Source organism: Arvicanthis niloticus, chromosome 1, assembly GCF_011762505.2.
Source record: "Arvicanthis niloticus isolate mArvNil1 chromosome 1, mArvNil1.pat.X, whole genome shotgun sequence".
NCBI lineage: Eukaryota > Metazoa > Chordata > Mammalia > Rodentia > Muridae > Arvicanthis > Arvicanthis niloticus.
This window is the reverse complement of record NC_047658.1, coordinates 156,640,797-156,666,033: the sequence shown is the minus strand read 5'-3', so window position 1 is coordinate 156,666,033 and position 25,237 is coordinate 156,640,797. Positions and strand designations below refer to the sequence as shown.

Here is a 25,237-nt window from a genome sequence, read left to right as displayed (position 1 = left end):
GCGTCACTTAGGTGACTCATTTCCTTCACTTATGATAAGGAAGTCAAAGTACACTAGAGTGCTGGGTTTGTTTAATAGAAACGATGCGATGCGTTTCAGGCAGAGTGTCACCAATTATCCCACCTTTCAGAACTTTCATTGATTATGCAACCCTCTCTTTTCTAAGACGCAGTGAGCTCATTGTATATTAGTAAATATTTATAAAGTGCTCTATATTCACTAAGTGTTTAACAATCAGCTTGATTAATGATTCCTCCTAGCAACTCTGCGAGGTCAATCAGCATTATTAAAGAACAGCCCAGAGAGGCTGGGAAACATGCCCAAGGTCACCCAGCAAGTCTTTGGCACAGCCTGCACAGGCTACTTCAGAGCATATTACTATGACAAGCCCTCGAACAGCATCTTTGGAAGGATGACTCTTAATTACTTTTCTGTATCATTGGCATATATACACTAGCTGTTCTAAAGTGCGGGAAGTGCAGAGGCCTTGAGTTGAAGGAGTTATTATAAATATTGGAGAAAGCTGTTAAAAATGAAAATTGCCCATTGGAGAGATGAACTGAATGATACTTTTGAGAGTAGGGGGCACATAGGGTGGGAGGGAGGAAGGAGAGGGAGAGAGGGAGGGAGACACACACACACACACACACACACACAGAGAGAGAGAGAGAGAGAGAGAGAGAGAGAGAGAGAGAGAGAGAGAGAGAGAGATTGTCAAGAATAGGGATGTATATATGTAAACAATCAGTGTAGGTGGCTTGGAGGGAAAGTAAAAAAATCATCATTTATAAAACCAAGATATTTTAGAATGAATGTATATAGTATGTAGGTCATGGTGTTGAAAATCTGAGCTCTCCAGAACAATGTGCTGTCTGCCATTCAGCTTCACCAAACAACTCTCCCGAGTGTTCTATATAGAGTCTGTGTTTAGGAATGTAGTGTTTTCCTCCTCAGAAACAACATACAAATTACATAGACCCTACTTTCGTTAACATATTCTGATGCAGATTCTTTGAGAATGTCTGAGGAAAATGATATCAATCTTAAGAAATCTCAATGTATTTTCATTTTATGTGCACTTTTTTTTTCCTATGGATTTGTGTCTTCCTTTGGGGTCTAAGATCAAAATGTAGATCCAAGTCAGCGATATATTTATGTTTAATATAGTTTTGGTTTTTAGTCCTTTGAGTTGATCTTCCTCCTGTGTGCTCTGGACACATTATTTTAATCCAGACATTTCAAAAGCAGAAGTACACTGTTAGCTTTGATTATACCATCCTTAACTAGTTTGGTCAATGCAGTAGTAACTGCTTACATTATGCATGTGAACCACAGACTTATAACTTCTTGGAGAGACATCTCATTCAACTCTTTCAGTGATTTTATAGGACAGATGTCATGACTGTCCCTATTGTACAGATAAAATAAACTCCAAATTGTAACTCTACCATCTTTCCCCACTTTCATCGTAGCGAGATCCTGCTCTTCCTACTCTCAAAAACCTCCGGTGATTTCATGTAGCCAAGACATAGAGTCGTCATGGTAGACTTATCAAGGTGGTGTTGGGATCTGGGAAATATGTCTTCTCTCATTTTAATCCTTTGCTGAAGACATGTTCATCTTCTTACCACATCACAAATGCTGTGTATCCATTTGTCCTGGTGTCTTTGCATTTTCTGTTCTTCTTCCTGTCACACTCTTCCTGGACATATCCACCCAGGACATGTATGTCCTTCATGCTTACAATTGCCTAACCAGAGAGGGCTTCTTTGATTGTGTGCCATAATGATCCCTCTACTCTGTTTTTGTCTCCAGTGTACTTAGCTACCCCATGAAAAACATCCATTCATGTGTTCATATTCTCTCTCTTCTGAGTACAATTTAATCTCCATGAGAACACTAATTATGTGTTCTGTTTGTTTCATTGCCAGTGCCAGTTCAAAGCTTGGAACATAGGCCACATTCCATGAATAATTGCTGGGAGAATGAATAACGGGACCATCTCCCAACTTTGGTACACCGAGTTTCTAACAATTAGAATGACCTCTACTAGGTTACATGTATGCCTGGTTACAAACAGTTAAGGCCTTGCACTTTAGGTGAACATTTTGTACCATCTGTTATCAACTTTTCAGATTCTTCTGGTGCCCAGAACAAAACCAATCAAGAAAGAATATGAGTACTTTGCTTTACATTGTGTTCATTTTGAAACACTTAAGAATCCAAGGTACGGACTAGAGATATGAGTCAGCCATTAATAATGATTACTGTTCTTCCAGAGGGCCTAAGTTTGGTTCCTAATGCCCACATCAGCTGTCTCATGACTGCCTGTAACTCTAGCTCCAGGAAATGTGATGCGCTGTTCTGGCTCCTATACACACACACACACACACACACACACACACACACACACTAAAACTAAAACTAAAATTGAAACTAATTTTTAAGGAAAAGTAATCTAGAGTATGTTTTATTGGTAGTTTTGAGAGCTCTTTCTAAATATATTTTTATTTCATTTAAAGTTGGAAATTGTGTGGCAGCAGGCTGAAGATCCTCTTGAATAATAGGGGGAACTGGCCAATATGACACAGAAAGTGTGGGCACACCCACAGTTCATCTATATGGGCCTTGGATAGATTTACTTTTGCCAGCTGGCAGGGATAGAGATCAGTGATCAAAGGATAACTGGGCCTCAGATTATTTTCATTTCATTGTAGAACCTGGAATTCATTCTCTTCACATTATATGTATTTGATTTGAAATATCTTCATTAATGGCCAAGACTAATCTTTGTCTTTCCCTAGATATGACTATAATTTTCAATTTGATGTGTCTGAAATGTAAGCAGAAAAACTTTTCTTACATGTCTAGATACATTGTTTTTTTGTGTTTATATAAAAGGGTGACTTTTCATGAATTGTATACATTCCATTTTATTACACCAATAGATTCTGAAATGTTTAGACTACATGTAATGTTTTGTCATGTTGAGTATACTTTTACATCTCTAACAAAACCTGTGACCCTCAATAATGCTTCTGCATGAAAAATTAGAAAACCTGAGATCTCTTCATGTTTTGGGTCGGCAATAAATGCTTGAACTGATGTCATTTAAATACTAAATATTTCTGCAGACCCACAATCTTGGACTTACCATATCATGTAGACACTAATTTTATTGATCGTAGAAGTGTGTGATGGAGTTTAAGGTTTCAGAGTCACTAAGAGACATAAACTAGTAGATGAGGAAACGCTGGGCTCCATGACAAATGTTTCAGTGAACATAATTCTGTGCAGGGCTTGTTTAGACTTTTGCTTTGATTCTTCCACTACTTATCACAAAGGAAAACATTAGCTGAAAATATAGACTATGCTCATTAGTTATGCAAGTTCTTTACCTTGTAGTATTAGATTCTAATAACAACACATGGGTTTTGGTCATTAATTCATAGGAGGTTTATAATAATGTATAAGGGTAATGCTTGTAAATCTCCAGCTCAGAGTTTAATGTTAGGCATTCAATATACGTTCAGTTATTATTCACAGTCTGTTTGGAATGCTACTTATGTGTCAAGATTATGTAGGTTGTGAAGATCTGATCCCACTATGATGATTGGTCTTTCCATTCAGATCAGAAAAGTCTCGATATTAGACTTGTATCATATGATTAATAAATAGCTTAGAAAACTAAACAAATAAGCCCATTTACTCTCAATTTTATTTCACCAGGGTAGCTAATAGATACATTTATTTTCCATAGCGATATATGCTCAAGAAAGTACTGGTGGATATATGTGGAGACCATAGGTCAACTACAGGGGCCATTGCTCCAGAGCTACTATCTGTCTTGTTTTTGGAGACAGGATCTCTCACACATCTGGAGCTTGCCAAATTTTGTGAGGTTGGCTTGTCAGTGAGACCCAGTATCTATCTGCCTGTCTCTACATCTTCAGCTCTGAGATTACAAGAATAAATCACTACATCCTGCATTTTTACATGTGTTCTGAGGATTCAACTCTGAAGTGTCCCAGAATCTCCATTTTTGGCAGTAATCACTTTACTGTCTGCACTATCTTCCCAGCCCACATAGCTATATTTTAAGGTAATGCAATACGTAATACATTCAAAACACATAATGCATATGTTATTACTTAGTGTGTCCTAATTCCTACAATATTTACAGCATATAATTATCCTTACCCGACACAAAGTCCGCAACTCCAGATGGTTCTTTTCTCCTTTTCTATACCTCCAAAAAAAAAAAAAAAAAACGAAGATCAAAGGTAATGTTTCTCAAATTGGACTTCCTGGCAATAGGGGACTTTTCAGGGTAGTTTGTTAAACTCAGATTAGTGACATTGTTTGAATATCTGTTAGTTCCTATGAAGCAATTGCAATGGGATAGAGAGCTGGAGAAAAGTAAGCTTAAGTGCACTATGCTTCCCAATAGAGGGTAAAGAGGTCAGACAAGTAGAGTAGAATACTTAGTAGACTAAACAATGAATAAGGAGGAATTCAGATGAGTTATCCGGGAACAGCAGAGAATGTCATTCTACACTGGAGAGAGATGTGACAGAGTTCAATGAAGGAAGAGACATACAAGTCCAGCTTTGAAGTATATAAATGAATTGTGGTAGAAAGAAGGGTGAAAGTATAAACATGAACTGGCCCTACATTTGACGAAGGGACTCTGCTAATAAAGAAAATCACGAACACTGCATGACAACACAGTGCAGAAGAGCCTGAAGTGTCCCAGAAGAACAAAGAACTCTGGTTAATTGGCAGGGTCAGGAGAGGCATCACATGGAAAATAGCTATGAAGTAAAAACTCCAAAGGGGAGAAGAAATACAGAACTTCTGCCCTCTGCAAAATTATTGGCTTGTCTGCTTAGCAGTGGGTATTGTATTCCTAAGGACATGGTGGTATGAGAGAGGAGTAGTCAGTGTCAATTTATCTAGACTAATATAAAACATTCTAAAGAAACAGAAACACTTGCCTACTCTGGAAGATGTAAATAGATGTAGATTGTAGGGCACAGAGAGAAGATAACAGGTTTACAATTGTGTGTGTTTATGTGCATTTGTGTAAGATAGAAGTAATTGTCAACGATCTACCTAAGAATAATATTTCCAGAGTGCTAGGGAGATGGCTCAGTGGTTAAGAGCTCACACTGTTTTTACAGAGAAAGAGATTCAGTTCCCAGGATCCACACTGGATATCTCACAACTGCCTATAACTCAAGTTCCAAGGGACCCCAGTGTCCTCTTCTGGACTTCATGAGCACTTGTACACACACGCATGGATACACACACACACACACACACACACACACACACACACACAAAGCTAAAAGAAAGTAAATCTTAGAAAAAGAATAAGCTTCTGCCCCTTCTTGAGCTAGAGAGCTCTGCTTAAATTTTTTGATTTGTTTTTGTTTTAAACCTATATAGTTAAGTGTATGTAAAAATGTTAGTGATTTTTTTTACACTAGATTTTTTTTTTAAAAAAAAACTGTTACAAATGCCAAAGACACCAGTGATAATTGTCTTTAATAATATCTGCATTATTGGCAAATCTATAGCAGAAAAATCACTGTAATTTTATACTATATATCACAGGACCATATTTGCCTCAGAGGAATGCATATTCAAACCTAATCAAATACATCAAGCTGGCTTACCTATCCCACTGTAAATCACCAGAAACTTTCACAACTCAACTTGAAGATATATCTAGAAGGACTAGACATAGGAAACCCAGATAGATGAGAAGGTTTAAAATGTATTAGCATATAAGCACCTTTCCTTTCATTAAAAAGTCTTTTTATGAGCTATTACAAATTATGTAAAATGTATTTTAGTAGGAATATCTTCATATTAAATTATATAACCTCCCTTAAACTCAATATTTAACCCCCTGAGCTAAGTCTGCAAGTTAACTTAAAAAGCTCAGCGAGTCCGGGAAACAGAGGGAGATTTGTTCAGTTCAGAATGCACCATAATGTCTTAGCAGAACATTTAAATTATACGTTTAGGCTGACAGCAACTGTATTTCATGGAAGAATCCTTAGAAAGCAGGAGACAGTTTCCTTCAGCCCCGCGTCATCGTTTGATGTAGATTTCCTATTATATTCCTGAGGTATTATGAAAAATGGATTTGGAGGTATTTTTTTTGACAGTGGGTAGGCTAATGGAATCTGGTGACTGTATTTAAAATGTGCAGGGGTTTGTTATAACATGGTAATAGAAATATCAATTGCACTGACAGGTTAAAAAAATCTGTCAATGAATGATAATGAAGTTATTTAAATGTCGACTCACTTGCAAACATTTTCCAAACCCTAAATTATTCTCAGTGCTTTAACCTCATGCATCCTAAGTTATTAAGAAGCAGAGTCTGCAAGGCAGCCAATGAGCCTTTGACTCTGCAAACTATTTTTATGCCACCAAATGCACAAGGAGCAATGAAAATGGTTGTTCTTAATGATTTTAGGGAAGAAACAAAATACAGATGTCGCAGCTGCATGATTTAGAGGTAAACACTGTTCCACTCTCAGGACATTTTATTGGCAATGATTTGAGCAATGTCCGGATGCTCCCTGTTCTCAAGCCTGACTTGGTAGCTACAGCCATTGCTTTGTGACCTTGACATTATTACTCTGTGTTTCTTTCATCTTCAGGAGTTGTGCTGTAGAAACTCAAGGTTATTTGGATGTATCTTAAGGTTTGTCGACAGAACACCTCAGCTCATGGTAGTTCAAAGTTTGTCCATTAAACTTCATGTATCATCCATCTCTCACTTGAGGAAGGCACCTGATATATGTCCGCGCTGTCTTGGGGAACAAGAACTTATAGGTGAACGGACATGTCAAACACTCTCCAAGAGCTTAGTTATCAGAAAGCAAGTGTGGAGGGGTTGGGAGGACTTAATTTTAAATCACAAAGCTTCGTAGTTGCCACCCTTCCTAATAACAAATGAAAACAATCATTTGTTTTGTTTTGTTTTGTTTTTGTTTTTGTTTTTTTTTTCTCTGTGGATACTTTTTACAGAAGTGATGGTTCAGGAAAAATTCTGTCCCCTCAAATGGTAAGTCAGTCTAATAGGCCTGAGAAATCATAGTATGTTAGTGTACAAACTTACAGGCAAATACTTCGAAAGTAAAAAATGCTGAATTTTGGGCAATGGAACTGAACTTTAAGAATTTCTGAGCACTTCAGTGGTCCAGTCTGAGAAGGAAGAGGTGGAGGTTGGGGGATGCTTACACTCTGATGAATCTTACTTTCATGGGCTCCAGCATCTCCTTACAGTGAATAGCAGAGAAAGATATTTGGACCTTTGCATTTCAAAAACTGGAAGAGAAAATATCAGTCTCAAAACTTACCAGCACATTCTGTTCTTTTGCTTTAAATATTTGCACATAATTTATTGTTTGTCTTGTTTCTCTTTTAAGCATTTATTGCAGTGTATTAGTTGTATATGATAATGATGTTTGAGAATTTTATATGTGTGTACAATGTATTTTGATCATATATACCCTTTCTTCTCTCCTCCAACTCTTCCTAGACACCTCTGCTCAGACTGTATCACTGTCCCAGCTGCAATTTCATCAATTCAAGTTCCTTTATAAAATGTCTAGCTCATCAAGTCCAGCTAGTGCTGCCTGTGTACTTATAGTATAGGGCCATCTACTGGAACACAGACAGCCTTCTAGGAACCACATTTTGGTACAGAAATGACTTCCTCTCATCCAGAAGCCATAAGCTCCCAATAGCGCCTTAGCTAAGGTGGAGGCAGACGATGTTCTAATGCATGCTGAGATTCCAACGGGATTGATCTTGTGCAGGTCTTGTACAGACAACCACAGCTACTGTGTTACCGTGAACTCCTGACTATGATGACCCTTTTGTGTCCCAAGCAGCATATTCATTGTGACATTTCTTAGCTGTATGGCATACTACTCTTATCAAAATTCGTTCTCAGAAAAATCTAAGTTTAAGCTAACCAGCTGAGAAATTGTGAGGTCCAAACAACCTGAGTCAGAGAGGTACACCATCCTCTCTCACACTTGTCATCTGTCTGACCTAAGCACAGAAAAAGACTGAGACATACTGGTAAGTTCATAGTGTAAGCACATGGTACCCAAAGATTCATAGCCTAGAACATGCCCATCTTACATTGGAGAACCAATGAAGCTAACTAACTCCTAATATCCAAGTACTGTGGGACACCTATACAACACACATGCCATGAGGATACAAAATAAAGAAAAGAAAAAGAGAAACAACAACAAAACAAAACCAAATGTGTAAGACAAAAATGTTAAGGGAACTTTGCTAATACGCATCAGATATCAAAGAGCATCTCTAAACTTCAAAACCAAATAGGACAATTGTCCAAGGAATAAAAGCTGCACCCATCTAGCATTTTCTTCAACCTGGGTAAAAACAAAAGGTAAAGAAAAATGTTGGTTAAAAAGCAGTGAGGAGGGGCAGGAGAGATGGCTCGGTGGTTAAGAGCACTGAGTGCTCTTCCAGAGGTCCTGAGTTCAATTCCCAGCACCCACATGGTGGCTCACAATCATCTGTAATGGTATCTGATGCTTTCTTCTGGTGTGTCTGAAGACAGCTAATATATATATAATATATATATAAAATATATATATTTATTTAACATATATATATATATATATATATATATATATCAGTGAAGAAAAGGTGAGGGCTACTTTATCTACAGGAAATGATGATAATTCTCTAATCCATGCAAACAGGAGTATAGTACAAGAAAATATTCAATGTACTGAGGAGAGAGTACAAATAACTTGGGATTCTATGCCCTGCCTAATTACCTTATCAAAGGGAAGGAGATGTAAGGACTTTCTCCAGAAGACAAAAATGGTGGTGTTTTGCTTGTATTTGTTAGTAACCTGGCTGGAAGGACAGGTATAAGTCAAAATATAGATCAATAAAATAAAAAGCATCAGAGAATGAGCCAATGAAGTTTCAACTTTCATTTTTTCCCTTTTATTAATAAGTCTAACAGATATCAGTTTACCATAATGTTATCTATGCATTTAAGCATAGATTTTTACATACATGTATATGGGCATACTAATATATAAATTAGTATTGTCAGTGACAGCATCACCCAGTGCTTGTAATAATCACAAGTCAAGGTACTGATAGCAGACTTGAGTTAGTTGTAAATTCATATTAAAATTATGATTTCCAAATGACCTGCAAGGTGCAGGAGAGATGGCTTTCCAGTTATAAGATCTTACCATTTGTGACAAGGACCTGAGTGTGCTCCCTAGCACTCACATCAGGTGGCTTACACTACCTGTAACTCGAGCTTCAGAGGGACGCCTCTCTCCTCCACAGGCAATGGCACACACATACAAACACTCACAAATAAAATACACACAAAACACTCACACACACATGGAATTTCAAAATATTTGCAAATAATGAAAAGAATTAAGCCCATAGACTATAAAAGGAGAGCAACGTAAAGCCACACTAAACACTTATAATAACCATGAAATATAGAAGACATGTGAGACAAAAAACTCAGAGTAAAAAACAGGGTTCTGAAACAGGTAGAGAAATGTGACAAACACCGAAATGTTGAACTAATTATTAATAGCCATGCTAAGTGTTTGTAGCTGCCAGCAGCCATGGAGCAAGTGTTAATATTCAGAATATGACAAATAGGCAATACTGTTCTTCCAAACAGCAAGAGTCAACTATGCTCCATCATAAGAAAATGATCTCACATATATTAAGAAGTGTATAGACGAAACATAAATTTCTCTGTCTCCCGTATCACTGAGTTTATGCTCTGATTTTCTAAATTGATTGCTTTCAATGACCACACGGAGAATCTCATGCAACCCCGAGGCAGCTTCAGATTCTATTTCTTTTGGTTAGAATTGCCGAAGTGAACTCTCCAAGTAGAGCAGACTTTTCTATAGCTTTTGATAGAAGCAGGCTCTGGAGACTCAGGCCTCTTCTCAGCTCATTGGCTTTGGGTGACTTACTTTGGGTCTGCTTCCTTTGCCTTTGTAGCACGTGATTAATATCCTTCTTCATCTTAGAGAAATCAGGATGTAAAGAGCATGGGTCACACTGTTAGCATTCAACCAAGTCTGATTTTTATAATCTTATGTGTTACAGTTCTTAGGTATGGCAGTCTGTTCTGCAATGGAACTTAGACAGACATATTAAAGTTACCAGGCATGGTGCCACGTGCCCTTAATCCTGGCACTTGGAAGGCAAAGGCAGAGGATGGTGGAACATCTCTGTGAGTTCAGGGTAATTCTGTTCTACTCAGTGAGGTGCAGGCCTATAATTGCTACAAATGGTGCTTTGCCTCAGTCAGAATCTTCCTCTCTCTCCTTCCTTTTCCCCCTCCTCCTCCCCCTCCCTCTCTTCATGAATGTCTAGGCATCAAACTAAATCAAAATATTTTTCAGTGATGAAGATTGCCCTTCAGGATGCACATCATGGGTATTGGTAAATGTTGGCCGAAGAATAAAGAAAACAATCAAGAAGAATCTCTTCTGAAAATGAATGATTAAAGCTACTATTTAGAAGTTGCTCATACGTGCTTGCCATATTTAATAAGTTTTTTAGGGATTAATTTAGTTTAGGAATGATGCTGTATCTGTTATATCATTTGATCATGTTGCATGGCAATAGTAGAGATCCAATCATGCATGTCCTGTTCTACTCCTTCTTCCAAGGAAGTATCCTCATCCTAAAGAGATCTTAATCTCCTGGGAGGTAGGTAGGATGCTAGATGCTACAGCTGTGTGTTTTCTCTTCACACCACCTCATCTGAACTCTATGTATTTAGTAAATGCTCAAATAGAGAGGGACACGGGTTCAAAATGTTCTAAAAGTCACAAGTGAGAGTTGTCAGAAGGATTAAAGATGAAAAGTAAAACGTGGCAAGCTTTTATTTCTTGTGTCCATTTCTTTTCCTGAAATAAAATTTTAAGCATACAGCTTCTTTGGAACAGTATAGGTATTGAAAAGAGTTTTGCTGTTTGTTTCTTTTTGCTATTTTTGATACTTTGTCTTTTTTTGTTACTTTGTTGTTTAAACTGAAGATAGACCAATCTGCAAAGAAGTTCTGCAGAAAAAAATGCTTACTTCATAATATACTTTGAAAATGATACAACCTGGAAATCCAAGGTCACATATACCCTATCTTAGATATGTCCATCTATGATACCTATTTAAAAACCCTGTCTTCTTTACTTTACATGTTTCGGTTTCTTTATAATTATCTTCGCTTCGTAGTTAGCACAAGTTGACATTTCTGTTTTTGAATTTTACTTGTTTAATTTTTTTTTATTATCCTTCTTTCATTATAAAACCAATTTCATAGTTGCTGTTTTAGTTCTTCTTGGAGGATATCGTGTTCCCAAAGGGTGATGTGTAGAACACTAATCACATTTTATATCACTTGCAAATGTGTTCTGTAATCAAATAAATTTAGAAAAGACTACAAGTGCTAGACAAGTAAAGGGGTTAGTGTATATTAGATTAATAAAATTTTGTAAATTTTTTTAATGCAAAGGAACATTGAATTTTGCCCACTCAAGCATTTCCAAACACTGATTTTGAAAACTATCCCCTTTCCCCAGTTTTGGAGACATCGTATAACAAATATAGCAACTGCTACAAAGTAACCAACTTGTTGCTGAACCTCTCTGTCTTCTTTACTTATCCTTGGTCAATCTTTTAAAGGTAATCCACTTCCATAAATGTCTCTATGGAGAAAACAGTGCGGTGAATCAAATGGGAACCATGGATTTTCTTCCAGGGCACAGAACCGAAATCTAATGGGCACCAGGGATTTTCTTCCAGGGCACAGAACCATGCAGTCATTGTGTCCATACGTGGATGTAAGCCGCTCTGCATAGGCATTGATCAAGCAGTACCTATAATAATCTCGGTGCTTGAACAAGGTTCTGAAGACCTTCTCTTGCACCTTAAATCTTTACTGACCAGTGAGGAAAACCAGAGTGTGCCTAGCTGAGAATCCATGGTGGAAAGACTGGAGGGGCAGAGTCTCTGACAGCAGTGCACCGACAATCTGCCAGCTGGACTGCAAGCATTTAATGTTTGTAGTTCTGTACTGCCTTGCCAATGGTAGCTCCACCATGACACCTACCAACACTTTCATTACATTTGCAAACCACACGACAGAAAGCTATACCTTTGGGAGGAGGAAATACATCATTAAGTATCTTTATAATGATTGTTGCAAGGTTGTCATATTCAGACCACCTGAATTTCTGGGAACAGGGAATGAACTTTGAAACTCTTTTTGAGCTTTGGATAAGTGAGCTGTTAGAAATCAAAGGAGATATCATATCAGATATCTTAGAAGATCTAGGCACACAGAAAAGAAATCTTATAAAGAAAATGTGCCCAATAAAACAGTATAAACTCGGAACAATGTTTGCTAATGTACATATGTGCTGCTCAGTTCATGACATCGTTCCTATTTACATCCCCCCCCCACACACACACACTCACACACATTCACACACGTGTGCTCACAAGCACACACCGGCACGAATGCACGTGCACAAGTGCACCGGCATACGTGCACAAACACATAGCTACATACAAATACTAATGCATAGATGGATGGATTCACACATACACCTGTGTACACACCTAAGCACCTGCAAATTCTTTAGCAGAAGATCTTTATAAAGCCAGTTTTTTGGTTTGCTGTATTAGAACATTTTGTTTCTGGAATTGTTCAAACAAACAAACAACAAACAAAAACAACAACAACAACAACAAAAAACCCTCTTCATTTCACCCGTTATATGCTGTCTTCTAGCTCTCTAGGCTCCTATTCCAGTACTTTACTGGAGCATTTGTGTCTTCTATTCATCTCCAGTGAAGTCCTATGTTCTCATCCATCACTAGGTGAGATTTACTAATGTAGCAGCAGGGTGCTTTTCATCTTTCTTTCACCAGCTCCCAGAGAGATTCTGTATGTTTGTTTGTTCTTGAACATAAAGTATTACTCAGACAATAAACAATTTTTTCAAACTTTGCTAATGTAAATTTGAGTTGCCCACTAGATTATGTCTCATATATATATAATATGAGCTCATTCACATGCATACACACACATACAGAGAGAGAGTTGGAAAAAGCTAACAAATCACAAGGAAATCTGAGTAAGAAATCTCAGTTGAGGATGACTAGGGAGAGTTGAAAATCTAATCAATCATGGACTGGGTGAGGAAAGAAATCCTAATACTTCTTCGAAATTAGCAGTGTGTCTCCTCATATACAGTGGGAATTTGGGGGAGAAATGGATTGGTGTGAGAGGAATATAACAACAAACATTTTGTGTTTTGTGAATGAATTCTGAATCCTGCCCTGCCTTCTTTGCTTTCAAGGGAATGCCTTGCCTGTCTGACTGCGGAGGTCCAGACACTAGTCCTGAATAAACCCAGTTATGTCTTATGTTTGGACAGGCACAGTTCTAGTCTCCGAGATTCTGCCTTCTTCTTCTTTATAAATCATCTGCTTACAAGACATACAGATTCATCCAAGTCCCATTGTTTAATGCTCATTCCTCCATGTTGTGGGATTCTATCTAAGTCCTATAAAGTACTGGCCATTTGGTACCTTCCGTGTAATATGTTCATATGAAATGTTCTGAATACCAAGTCAGAATAGATTTTTGATTCTAGTAATGCCTTTAAAGAGCTTTATGGATTTTGTGCCTAGGGCAGAGTAGAGTCTGTGTGCTGTATGTGTACACATGTGTGCATATGCATGTGAAGGCCAGACAGCAACATCATGTGTCTTTTCAATTGCTTTCCATCTTGTTTTGGTATGGGTTTGTGTTGTATATGCATATGCACATGTGTGTGTATATGTGTATATATGTGTGTATATATGTGAGTATGTATGTATGCGTGAGCATGTAGAACCTAGAAGTTAACACTGTAGGTTTCCCTTGGTCTCTCACCACTGTATTTTTTGAGACAGAGACTTTTACTAAAATGTAGAACAAACTTCATCTACCCTGGATAGACAGAAACTCCTGAGATCTACTGCCACTCCTGCACTTGGCTTTGCGTGTGTGCTGGAGTTAACATTGATGCCATCACGATTGTGTGGCAAGCACCTCGCTGACTGAGCATCTCCCTAATGTTCGGACTTGGTCCTGGGCGTGTGAGAGTGAGGCAGTTATCATGGCTCTTGTCACTCTCACTTACTGTCATGTTTGCGATTCATCAAAACATGGAAAATAAATTAAAATGACATTGTTTTGCTTTGTAAACTTAACCGACTTTGCTCTCTAAGTAGTATTAGTATGTATCTTGATCATTGCTCAGAATACAGTAGGCCCATTTGCCTTTCGTCATTTAGGTGAGCTGAGAGGTATTTGAGAAGGGCTGTGTGCTGCGTCCTGCTACGGAGCACACAACGTCTCCTGGGTTTCATTAGCTCCATAAAAATGGATAACACCGTGGATTTTACTATAAACTTCCTTCGTAAGAAAGGGAGGCTGAGAGAAAATGATAGAGCCGTAGTCTTCAATAATGATTTTTTTAAAAGGAGAAGGAAAATGAAAACAACCTAGAGCAGAGGGCGGGAACCTAGATTAAAACATCCAATAGCCCATTTTTCAGCTGTCCTGTTGGCATAGGCCATTTGGTGTTATCCATCACTGTATTCAAACTCAGATAGCCCCTACAGTGCTGTGACTTCTTATGATGATGGCATAGATTTAAAAATTCAGAATACGAAGTAGACCTACATCAAAAAGTCGATTAAACCTGATTTATTTCATCTTAATTAGTAGCGTGTTGATAAGCGGTTAAATACTGACAGGACTTTAAAGAAACTCGGGGCCAAGAGTTGATGCCCTCCTAACTCACACAGCTTAGGACCAGCAAAGAGCTTCAGGAAGAGTGTGAGATTTTACTTGTTCCGAAGACATTTCCTTATTTTTAAATACTGGCCAAGAGCCCGAATGACCTTGGTGGGAAGTAACAATCCATATATCCTATGACTCATGAATGAAAACATAGTTTGTAGATGAAGCAGGACACACTGGTTTTACTCTGTGTCAGGGGTTAAAGCAAAAGTTTAGAGACATCATATCTAACTAAAAATGTTTTTCAGTTTTGTGGTCAATTCAAAGGGTGTCCTTATTTCTTAATCTTTGTGAATTAATCTCATCCATTATTTAAAGCGCATACTTTTAAGGAGCAGTGGAGGGATGGCGTTTTAATTTTTACCAATTCAATTTAAATGCAAATGTTAACCACTCACATGATGCTGCTGTGTACATAATTAAGCATCATTATATACTGCATGAATCATTTAGAAGCCTCCTGAGAGCCATTCTACTATGTAAAGCATGCATTACACTGACAAGCAGCCGAATGACGTATACTTCTGTGCTCATTAAAGCTTCCTTTGAATTACAGGTCAACCGATTATGGGACAACTTATGAAAAGCTCAATGATAAAGTGGGGTTGAAGACAATTTTGAGCTATCTGTATGTATGTCCAACCAACAAGCGTAAGGTAAGACACGGATATAACTCACTATGGATTCATGGCGTGACTGTGACTCCTTCTCTCTTTGGCTAGCCACACTTGCTTACCTAAAACTGCATTAACATAAAGCAAGGATAGAGGTGCAAAAAGAAGCTGATGACTTTAAGGTGGCAAAACACCTGCCATCTCATGCTTCTTCAATCAGCAGCTGTGAACAGAGCAGGCTGAGGACTAGGCCTGTTATTGCAGTTTAAGAAAGGCAGCTGCAGGGTTGAACCTACCGAGGCGAGGCTGCTGACTGTCCTGTAAACGTTCTGGTTCTGCCAGTCTCAAAACAAAACAAAACAAAACAGGCGTAAGGAGGCCAATGAAGGTGAATTTCAACACACATACTTCTTTGCTTATTTTCCCCTTGACATGGAATACATAGACTAGCTAGAGTTTCAGGGAAGACATATGATCCCATAGCAGTCAGGGAATTCTAGAAGTTTAATTTCTCAAGTTTGTTCAGGCTATACATGTCACATGTAATGGAGATATTACATGTGATAACGGAATCTGCTAAGTAGGTGGCTTTAATCCACTCACAGATCTTAGCTGTGAACTTCCTTAGGAATTATCCTCCTAATTTAAAATGATAAAACTGGGGTTCAGGGAAAGTAACACCATGCCTCCATCTGAGGGTTGCAGGTGGCAACCAACTATGCAGTCTAGGCTTCCTCCCAAGCAAGCACAATTTTTCTACTGTATTAGTCCATTCTGGTTTTTTTTTTTTCTACTATGTAGGATAAACTTTTTAGAAAGTTTTGGTCTCAGAAGAAAACCTTTGACTGTAAACGACAAATGTCTCAAAGGCAGAGAAATATTATAACAACATATCTGTTTTATAAACTTGTATTATCCCATCCTGAATCTTGTCATGTGAAGCCAAAACATGGCAACCTTAGAGGAAGACATAGCATCCACCAAGAACCAGCAAGGTGCTTTCCATCATTGTTCCCTCAGCTGTGTTCTGTTACCCTGAGGAAACTGCTATGTAGGCTTTCTCATCTCAGAGCTTTCTTTAGATGCCAATAGGAGGGTCAGTATTTCCTGTCTTCTGGTCTGCCATTTTCATTTTGAATATAATATCAAATTGATTAAGTGGGTCCCAAAGTACTATTCTGTTTCTATCCCTGTTCTTAATCAGGTCTCAAATGTCTCACAAACTACTCACATACTTCTGACAAGTGTCATGTATGTACTATTATAAACACCCGTGGAAGTTGCTGTTACTCCTGGCACCAATCATGTCAAGTTCTTCAGTAAATACAACTTCTCAGATGGACATGGACCCTGAGTTCAGGTGGCTTGAGTAAAGACGCATCCAAGCTCAACATTGGATAGGTAAAGACAGGTCACTTCATTGACCCCTGCAGTGTCCTCGAACTTAATGTGGGGATAATGAGAGCACTTGCCTCATGACTACTGTTATACGTCATATATGAAATTAGACATTTCAAGTGCTCAGCTCAGACAATCCAGGCTTAGTCAATGTTTGCTTTTTATTTTCCTTTCTCTCCACCCTGTTCCTCCTGCTGCATAAAATTATAGGGTGTAACAGTAACGATTATCCCCTATAATTAAGAGTGTCCAGAAGAACATTCTGTGATAATCAGAATTTCCTTCTATGCTGTCTAGTTAGTACTTTAGACACTAGCAACTCCTGGCTGGTGAATATTCTAAATGTGGCTAATATAACTGAGGAGCTGAATTTTCAACTTCATTTAACCTTAATTAACTTACATTTGCATAGTTGCGTTTGGCTGAGGATCGCAGTATCAGACAGCAGAGCTCAGTGCGAGCGCTGTGCCCTCAGCATCACTTATTGACTCTTCACTTGGCCATCATCAAGAATCTCATCTAAACTAGTTTGATCTGCTGTGTACAGCCTTGCCATGTGCAGCTGCAACTACTCGCCTTCGGTTTCATAATGAGATTTAGTTGTTTTCTGGCTTTAAATTGATTCTCATCTCCTCTATTGATTTTAGTTCTAGTTCACATTTTGAGTAAATTTAATTTAACAATCAATAAACCGTACGTGAGGCAATGAAGTTTGAAGATAAAGAGAGAAATAAGGACAGGGAGACAGCTCGGTAGATAAAGGAGCTTGCTGTCCAGCCGGACAGCGGGAGCCCGGATGTCGGAGGGGAAAAGAGGTTGTCCTCAGACCTCCACACTAGCACTGTTCCATGAGTACAACCTTTAACAAAGAAAAAGCCAGCACCCCAAGCTCCTCCCTCCAACACACAATAATGGTAAACACAATGTGATGGCTAAAAGAAAGACCCAGGACTAAGAATCAGCAATCACTGTCCCTGCCGCTTTGAATCCATTTCTTCCTGGCAGTTGACTTGGCCATGTCATTGCTATTTGTCACATGTTACAGGAAAGATTGGAATTTCTAGCTGAAAGGACCCTTAGAACTCACCTTTTCCAGTGATCATTTCTGCTTTATTGATGCTATTTGAAATGAACATGATTTTTAAAATTGCAGTGCCAAATATTGATTGCAATGATTTCTGTCGCTGATGGATACATGGTGAAGGTCCCCAAACCACCTCTGTTTTAAAGAGCCAGATTTTTAAGAGTGTGTCTTTCCTGCCCAGATGGGCTACTGGAGACAGGAGAATGGTTGAAGTGGGATACAAAGAACTATACAGAAGACTTCGATGAAATCGGTTCTGCCAAATGCCATGGGATGTTTAGTCAACCTATATTGACCACTTACTTTACACTAAACATTTGCCCATGGATGTTCTGCACTGACTCGCAAAAAAGCATATTTCCAGAAAAATGGAAGTCGCTGTCCAGGACCATGAGGGGATACCTTCTTCAGGAGTGATGCTGCCAGATGCAGTGTTGGTCCTGTAATGTTTGAATTACAACACTCCTGAGTGAGCCTAAGCCAAGGCATAACTTCCTCTTCAGGAAAATGGAGCCTTTGGGGCCACTGAGGTTCTGGTAGACTTGGGATGTATTAGAAGACAGGGAATGTTTTTTTTACAGTGGTTCAAATCCAATACAGTTGGCATAAGCAATGTGTTTCTGTACAATTTTTCTGCTTTCGAAGACAATTTCTCACCATGAAATGTAAGCCTACTGTGATATGAAGATATTTGAACCAAAGAGATAGCAGCATCTTAAAGTGTGAATATCTTTCCCCCCAAATATAAGGCTGATGTAGAAGAAGAGGAGGAGGAGACACAGCGCATCACCAGCCTTCATTAGCCACACAGGCAAAGGCGCTCTAACTTACTAGTTCAGAATTTCTGAAACTCTCCAGTGTAAGGAGAATCATATAAAGGATGTTATTGAGTCTTTTGGCTTGCCCACATGCTATGTGACAATTTAGCTTCTCACGTATCAGATTTTCCCTTGTGTGTTTTGCATCAGCGGGAACAATTGAAACAAAGCAGACAACATCCGCATAACTGTCTGTGTTCCCAGAAACCTGTTTGTCTTCACATTCATGTGCTATTTTTAGCTGTTTGTGAGTACAAGTGCAGTTCTTTATTCATCATGTCTCAAACAGCAGGCATCAAGCCAGCTTCCCAGGCATCTTGTTAAGGATCAGAGTGCAGGAAAAAAAAAAAAAAAAACCATCCCCCCCATTTATACTTTAAATTGATAATGAAACTGCCTATTTCTTTCTTAAGTTTGAGATAAATTACAACAGATTTCCTTATGCCTGGTACAACAAAAATTGTCACGACATCATATGTTAGTCTAGGATATCTTGACTAAGAGACACAGAAGCCCCGCCCCTATGTATTATGTTGGCTTATTCAGACTTTCTTGTCTGAAAGAACACTGCACCTTGTTTCTGATATGTAAGATAGTCTCAAAAGCACAAGGCTGAGGGGTTCAAGTGCCGGAGGAGAGGTAGGGTCGCTACTTCACACACTGTGTCACAGGAGAACACTTCCATATGTCCAGTTTAAGCTAAATCCCTTGCCTCGTTTGTGTCTGCAGAGGTTTCTAAGCTATGAGAAAGGAGTAGCTGTGATCCAGAGGGTGATGCAGAGAGCTGATGTTCATGAATAAAACGAAATGCAAATGCAGTGTTGAAATCTCAATCCCACTTTTAAATCCTCTGCCAACTCTATTTGTGTTCTGAAGAAAAAGAAAAAGTCTTCGTCCTCTGCTTGATTTACCAGCGATACATGTCTTATTGTTTCCAACCAACCTTCCTTGCCCTCTCTTCAAGGATGTGTGTAACATCCTCAGAGATTAAAGCTACAAAACGACATGGAAGCAAAAGGAGGGGAAAAAAAAACTCGTTAATTTTATCTTGTTGCCGTCAGTTCATTTAGGTGCGAGAATCTTGTGATCTCTGCGCAGTGTTTCTTTCAGGGAGTTAAAAAAAAAAAAAAAAAAAAAAAAAAAAAAACCAAGACAGTGTTAGATTTTTATTTCTTGTGTCGCTTTTGAGTCTCTAGTCCTTCTCTTTTCTGTTATCACATCTTAATTAATATTATGCCTGCTGAGAGACTCCTCTAAGTCTTTCACCCTATAAATAGGACCCCGTGTTCCCCAGAAGACATTGATCATCCTCGCTAGTCTCTTGGTACCTGCCAGCATTAAACACTGTTTGCATTTTCTCCAGATGTTTAGGTTTTAAACACCATGCTGTATGTGGCACGTTCTAAATTAGTGTCTGATGATTGACTCTCCAAGTCTTTGTTACCCAGTGGGCCTGCTTAATTATGTATGTCATTTACTTAGATGGTCTACATGCCATGTGTGTGACTTGGGGGGTCAGGGAAGAGGAACGATCGATGCGTGCTCCAAACTTATTGCTGAGGAAATCAGGTTGAATCAGATCTTAAAAGGAATCTACTCCTTCATTTAATATATACAACCATGTCATCCCTAATAGTTTAGTGACTTACATGTTTCAGGCAAAAGATTATATGACCTTGAAAGAACCTGTTAGATGTCATTTAATCTGTGCCATTAAACTGTGCTGAAGAGTCTGTGCTGACCCATCTCCCTCTTAGAACACAAGATCCTAAATAACAGCCATGATCAACTACCTGCTCTTCATCACGGTGACATAGCTCTTGATGTATACAGTAGGAGCTCAGTAGATGGCTAAGTATGCGACTTGAACATGGGTTCCATCTTGGATTCCTGTCAGAATAGGCAGTGCCCGTGAAGACAGCCTTAGCTCATTTCCCTTTCCTGTGAACAAACAAGAAGAGCGGAGAATCCCCCGTGGGTTTTAGTCATTTCTAGGCCATGATGGATAATTGTATCTTTTCTAACTAAGAAGAACATGATTAATCTTTAAAATGCCAAGACATTGCATAGCACTCTCTCCATATTATCTGGAGAGGCCGAGAGGAACGAGGGCATTGTATAATACATCAAAGAGTGTATGTGACAGTTCCCGCGGTGAGCGTGCAAGGCTGGCTCACTTTACCCTAACTCCCTTATCTGCCCTTTGTCTGCAAGCTCACGTATTTGCTTCCAACATTCTAAAAATTGTGTGTATTTCATTCATAAAGAAGTGCTGTGCATGAACTCAGAGCAGAGTGGAAGTAGCATTTTCACAACTTCAATGAAAGTGACTCTAATTTTAGTGAATAAGTGTTTGCTAGCCTCCACCTAACCTGAGTTACCTCAGCCGAAGGCAAAGAGCATCTCTTTTTATTCCTCCTGGATACATCTGAGTGTTTATGTTGTTCTGTTCCATTGAACATTGTCCAGCTTTCTTCTTGAGCACTAAAAGTACAAAATCTAAGAAAGTATGCTGTGTGTGTGTGTGTGTGTGTGTGTGTGTGTGTGTGTGTGTTGCTCCTGTGAGTGATTTTCTAACAGTTATCCACGTAGGTTTTTAAAAACCTACATTATAATCGCAGGGTGTTCTCTTTGAAGCAGCGAGAAGAGCGTAAGAGCCTTAGGCTCAAGGGAGCTCCTAAAGTCTGGATAACATAGATAGAAAGTAACATCTACACATGTACACACACATGCATGTGCTCCTACACACACACACACACACACACACACACACACACACACACACATGGACACTCAGCTCATCTTGAAAACCCTTGTCTCTGGGTACCTTCAACAGCCACTATTTTCCATAAATTAAAGCACTTAGGTTGGCATTCCTGAATAAATATTCATAAAACCACTCTTTTCAATTTTAGCATAGTATGTTATATTATGCATCAAGCACCCAGCTACTTAATATTTAGTGCAGTGTTTCTAAAACTGATATCCAGTATTATTTGTAAATATAAAATATATCTGGGCAGTGGTGGCGCACACCTTTAATCCCAACCCTTGGGAGGCAGAGGCAGGTGGATTTCTGAGATTTTTTTTTTTTTTTTTCGAGGCCAGCCTGGTCTATGGAGTGAGTTGCAGGACAGCCAGGGCTACACAGAGAAACCCTGTCTCGGAAAATAAATAAATAAATAAATAAATAAATAAATAAATAAATAAATAAAATATTTTAAGATGTTCTAGCTCCATTTGATTGCTGTGACAACTACCACAAACAAAAGAAACATAGAGGAAGAGCTTATTTAAGTTTAGGGGTTAGAGTTTATCACTAGAGAATGTCGGGGCTGGAACTCAGGACAAGAAGCTGAAGACACAATTCCTTATAAACTTAAGCAGAAGCCATAAAGCAACATTACTTACTCCCTCACTGGAAAACTGTGCTTAGCCAGCTCTATTGCACATCCCAGGACCACAAGCCCAGGGAATGATGCTGCTCACAGTGGGCCAGACCACAAGCCCAGGGAATGATGCTGCTCACAGTGGGCCAGACCACAAGCCCAGGGAATGGTGCTGTTCACAGTGGGCCAGACCACAAGCCCAGGGAATGATGCTGCTCACAGTGGGCCAGCCCCTTCCACATCAACTGACAATTAACATGGTTGTCTACTGGTATGCTCACAAGTCCACTTGATCTGGGCATTTCCTCAACTGAGACTGTCTTCTTGAATAACTCTAGGCCATTACACATTGACAGGTAAATCTAATTAGGATAACTGGTTTAAAAATGAATTGTGACACTGAGGTATAAATACCCACTTCCTTCTTTCTCCATCCCTCATGTCACCTACTTATCCAATTTTCATGGAATTAATCATACAAACTTACATTTTATAGTTTTAATTTACTATTTAAAGTAGTATTTGGTAATTTTTGGTGATATTTTTTCATAATTAGTTACTCTGTTATTTCTCATTTGTAAGATGCTATCACATTTAATTCATGCCTACTATATTAAAAAATATCACTAAATCTGTTATTCAAAACACTAAGCTCCGTGTGTACGCCGACCACGTTCATGATTATTGAGGTTTTACAGACAGAATTTTAGGAACAACATTTGTGTTTAAAAAAATGAAAGTAGTCAACTACATAAATAAATATAAAGGTGATAGGTCAACGCACCAAGCAAACTTTTCTAAGTTTAGATCGTCTTTATAAAAAAGTAAAAACTGATATTTTTATTTTACTCACTTTTAACAAATGATGTTAGTAAAAATAGTACAGCCTCAATAAGCCTCCTGAAAACTTTATGAAGTAAGATTCTTTTCCTGCAATCTGTGATATTTTATATTGCCGACTGGCTCTTGGAAGCTAGGTGGTGCATGGTTGTCATCTATAAAAGGATAGACAGTTGCTTTGCAGAATCTGGCTGTTTTTCATGTCTATAACCAACACTGTGTTTGTGTGTTTGTGTGTGTGTGTTTGTGTGTGTGTGTTTGTGTGTGTGTTTTGTGTGTTTGTGTGTGTGTTTTGTGTGTTTGTGTGTGTGTTTGTGTGTGTGTTTTGTGTGTTTGTGTGTGTGTTTTGTGTGTTTGTGTGTTTGTGTGTGTGTTTTGTGTGTTTGTGTGTGTGTTTTGTGTGTTTGTGTGTGTGTGTCTTTGTGTGTGTGTGTTTGTGTGTGTGTTTTTGTGTGTTTGTGTGTGTGTCTTTGTGTGTTTGTGTGTGTGTTTTGTGTGTTTGTGTGTGTGTGTCTTTGTGTGTGTGTCTTTGTGTGTGTGTTTGTGTGTGTGTTTTTGTGTGTTTGTGTGTGTGTCTTTGTGTGTTTGTGTGTTTGTGTGTGTGTGTGTGTGTGTATGAAGCAGATCTTACCGACTTCTCTATCTTGCTATTTATTTTGTCTCATCATCTGTCCATATTAGAGCTCTTGTTTGCTGGAGTCTGGCCGGCCTACTGTTAAAAGCCCATCCATTACCCTTTTATGAAGGTCAGATGCATTATTTCAGGTTGGGCCCGCTATGCTCTGCTGTGGAAAATGGTCAGAGTTCCTTTCAACATTCTGAGACGTTTGCTTCATGCACATTCCCTGTGGCTTCTCAGGGGTTTCCATCACCTGGTGTTTGACATACTGTATCTGAAACATTTGTTTCCAGTGAGGGGTCTGGGCTGCTCTCATGATGGATGGGAATGAAAACCTACCCCTGCAGGAAATTTGCCATATTTACCCAGGTCGGGATGCCTCTCTCTAAGATGTGAGAGCTGCCCCAAGCATAGTCATGGCGCTGTCAGTCAAACACAGTCAATGTAGAGGAATCTTTTATGAAACCAGTTTTCTGCCCTGGAGAAATTAAGTGACTACCTACAGCCTCAGGGGCTAAATGGATTTTCTATTGAAACATATTTTTGTTGCTGCTCTTGACCTGTCCATTCTTTTAAGAAAGTCTTCCTTTGAAGGAACATGTAGGTGGCATGCATTTCCCCGAACTACTGGCTACTGACCTACTGAAGATGTATACCTCATCTTCTCATAGTTCAACTATTTCAAATAAGTTTGGCAGAATGAACACTATAGATTGTATGATAATAAAACGGGCTTAGATATTCAGAGGTAAATGCCTTCGAAGGAGAGTATACAATGCGCAGGTTAGGAAGTATGTCTACTTTGCTTGCTTATGGTTATGTTTATTTTAAAGGGGGAGACTAAACTACTGCGTGTTGTCATGATGGCAGCATTTGCCCCTAGGAAATCAGCATGCTTATTGTGGAGAAAAGCACAGTGTGTATGAATCTAAAAAATAAAGAGTAGGAAAAAGAGAACAGTATGAGAACACACCCCCCTCACAGACAGAGAAGAGGCATGGCCAAGGAGGCACAGGTGGGAAATCAAGAAGGAACATGGTAGGGACCACAGCAAAGGCAACACAATAGCACTGGGGGAAAGTGAATGGAGAGCACAGGGAGGACAATGCATGGAAGACAAGGAAGTAATAAACAGTAAATATTTTCAGCAGAGGAAGTTAAAGAGTCTCATGAGCTCTCTTGGAGAAAGGAGGGCTAATTTAGTGGGAACTTATTAAGGCTTTCAGAGGGAATACAATTTACCCCTATCTCTCTGTTCTTCCTGAGTGGTTTCAATGGGTAAAGGATGTTAATGCCTATTTCTGAAATTGGTTTACCATGAAGGAGAACACAATTACGGGCTTGTGGGGCTGTGGCAGGCCACATCTGGGCTCTCCAGTGGTCCCCACGAGGCAGATTCAAATATTCTTTCTGCCTTTACCTGCAAACTTCTGCCCTTTAGATGTTGTCTTTTTAATGTGCACTCCACTTCTACCCAGAGAAATACATTTTTTGCACACAACTTGCATTTTCTGGGTGTGTCCCATCCCTGTGAAGCTAAGCT

The 25,237-nt window shown here is 38.9% G+C and overlaps 1 protein-coding gene across 6 annotated transcripts in view; it reads left to right on the top strand.

Moving 5' to 3' along the window:
* Positions 1–25,237, top strand: part of Sorcs1 (sortilin related VPS10 domain containing receptor 1) — a 503,533-nt gene that overhangs the window by 256,556 nt on the left and 221,740 nt on the right. For all 6 annotated transcript variants that reach the window (XM_034507532.2, XM_076924054.1, XM_076924083.1 and 3 more), the window contains exon 3: positions 15,489–15,588. In XM_034507532.2, coding sequence (XP_034363423.1) covers positions 15,489–15,588 — 100 coding nt within the window. The remainder of the gene's footprint in view (positions 1–15,488; positions 15,589–25,237) is intronic.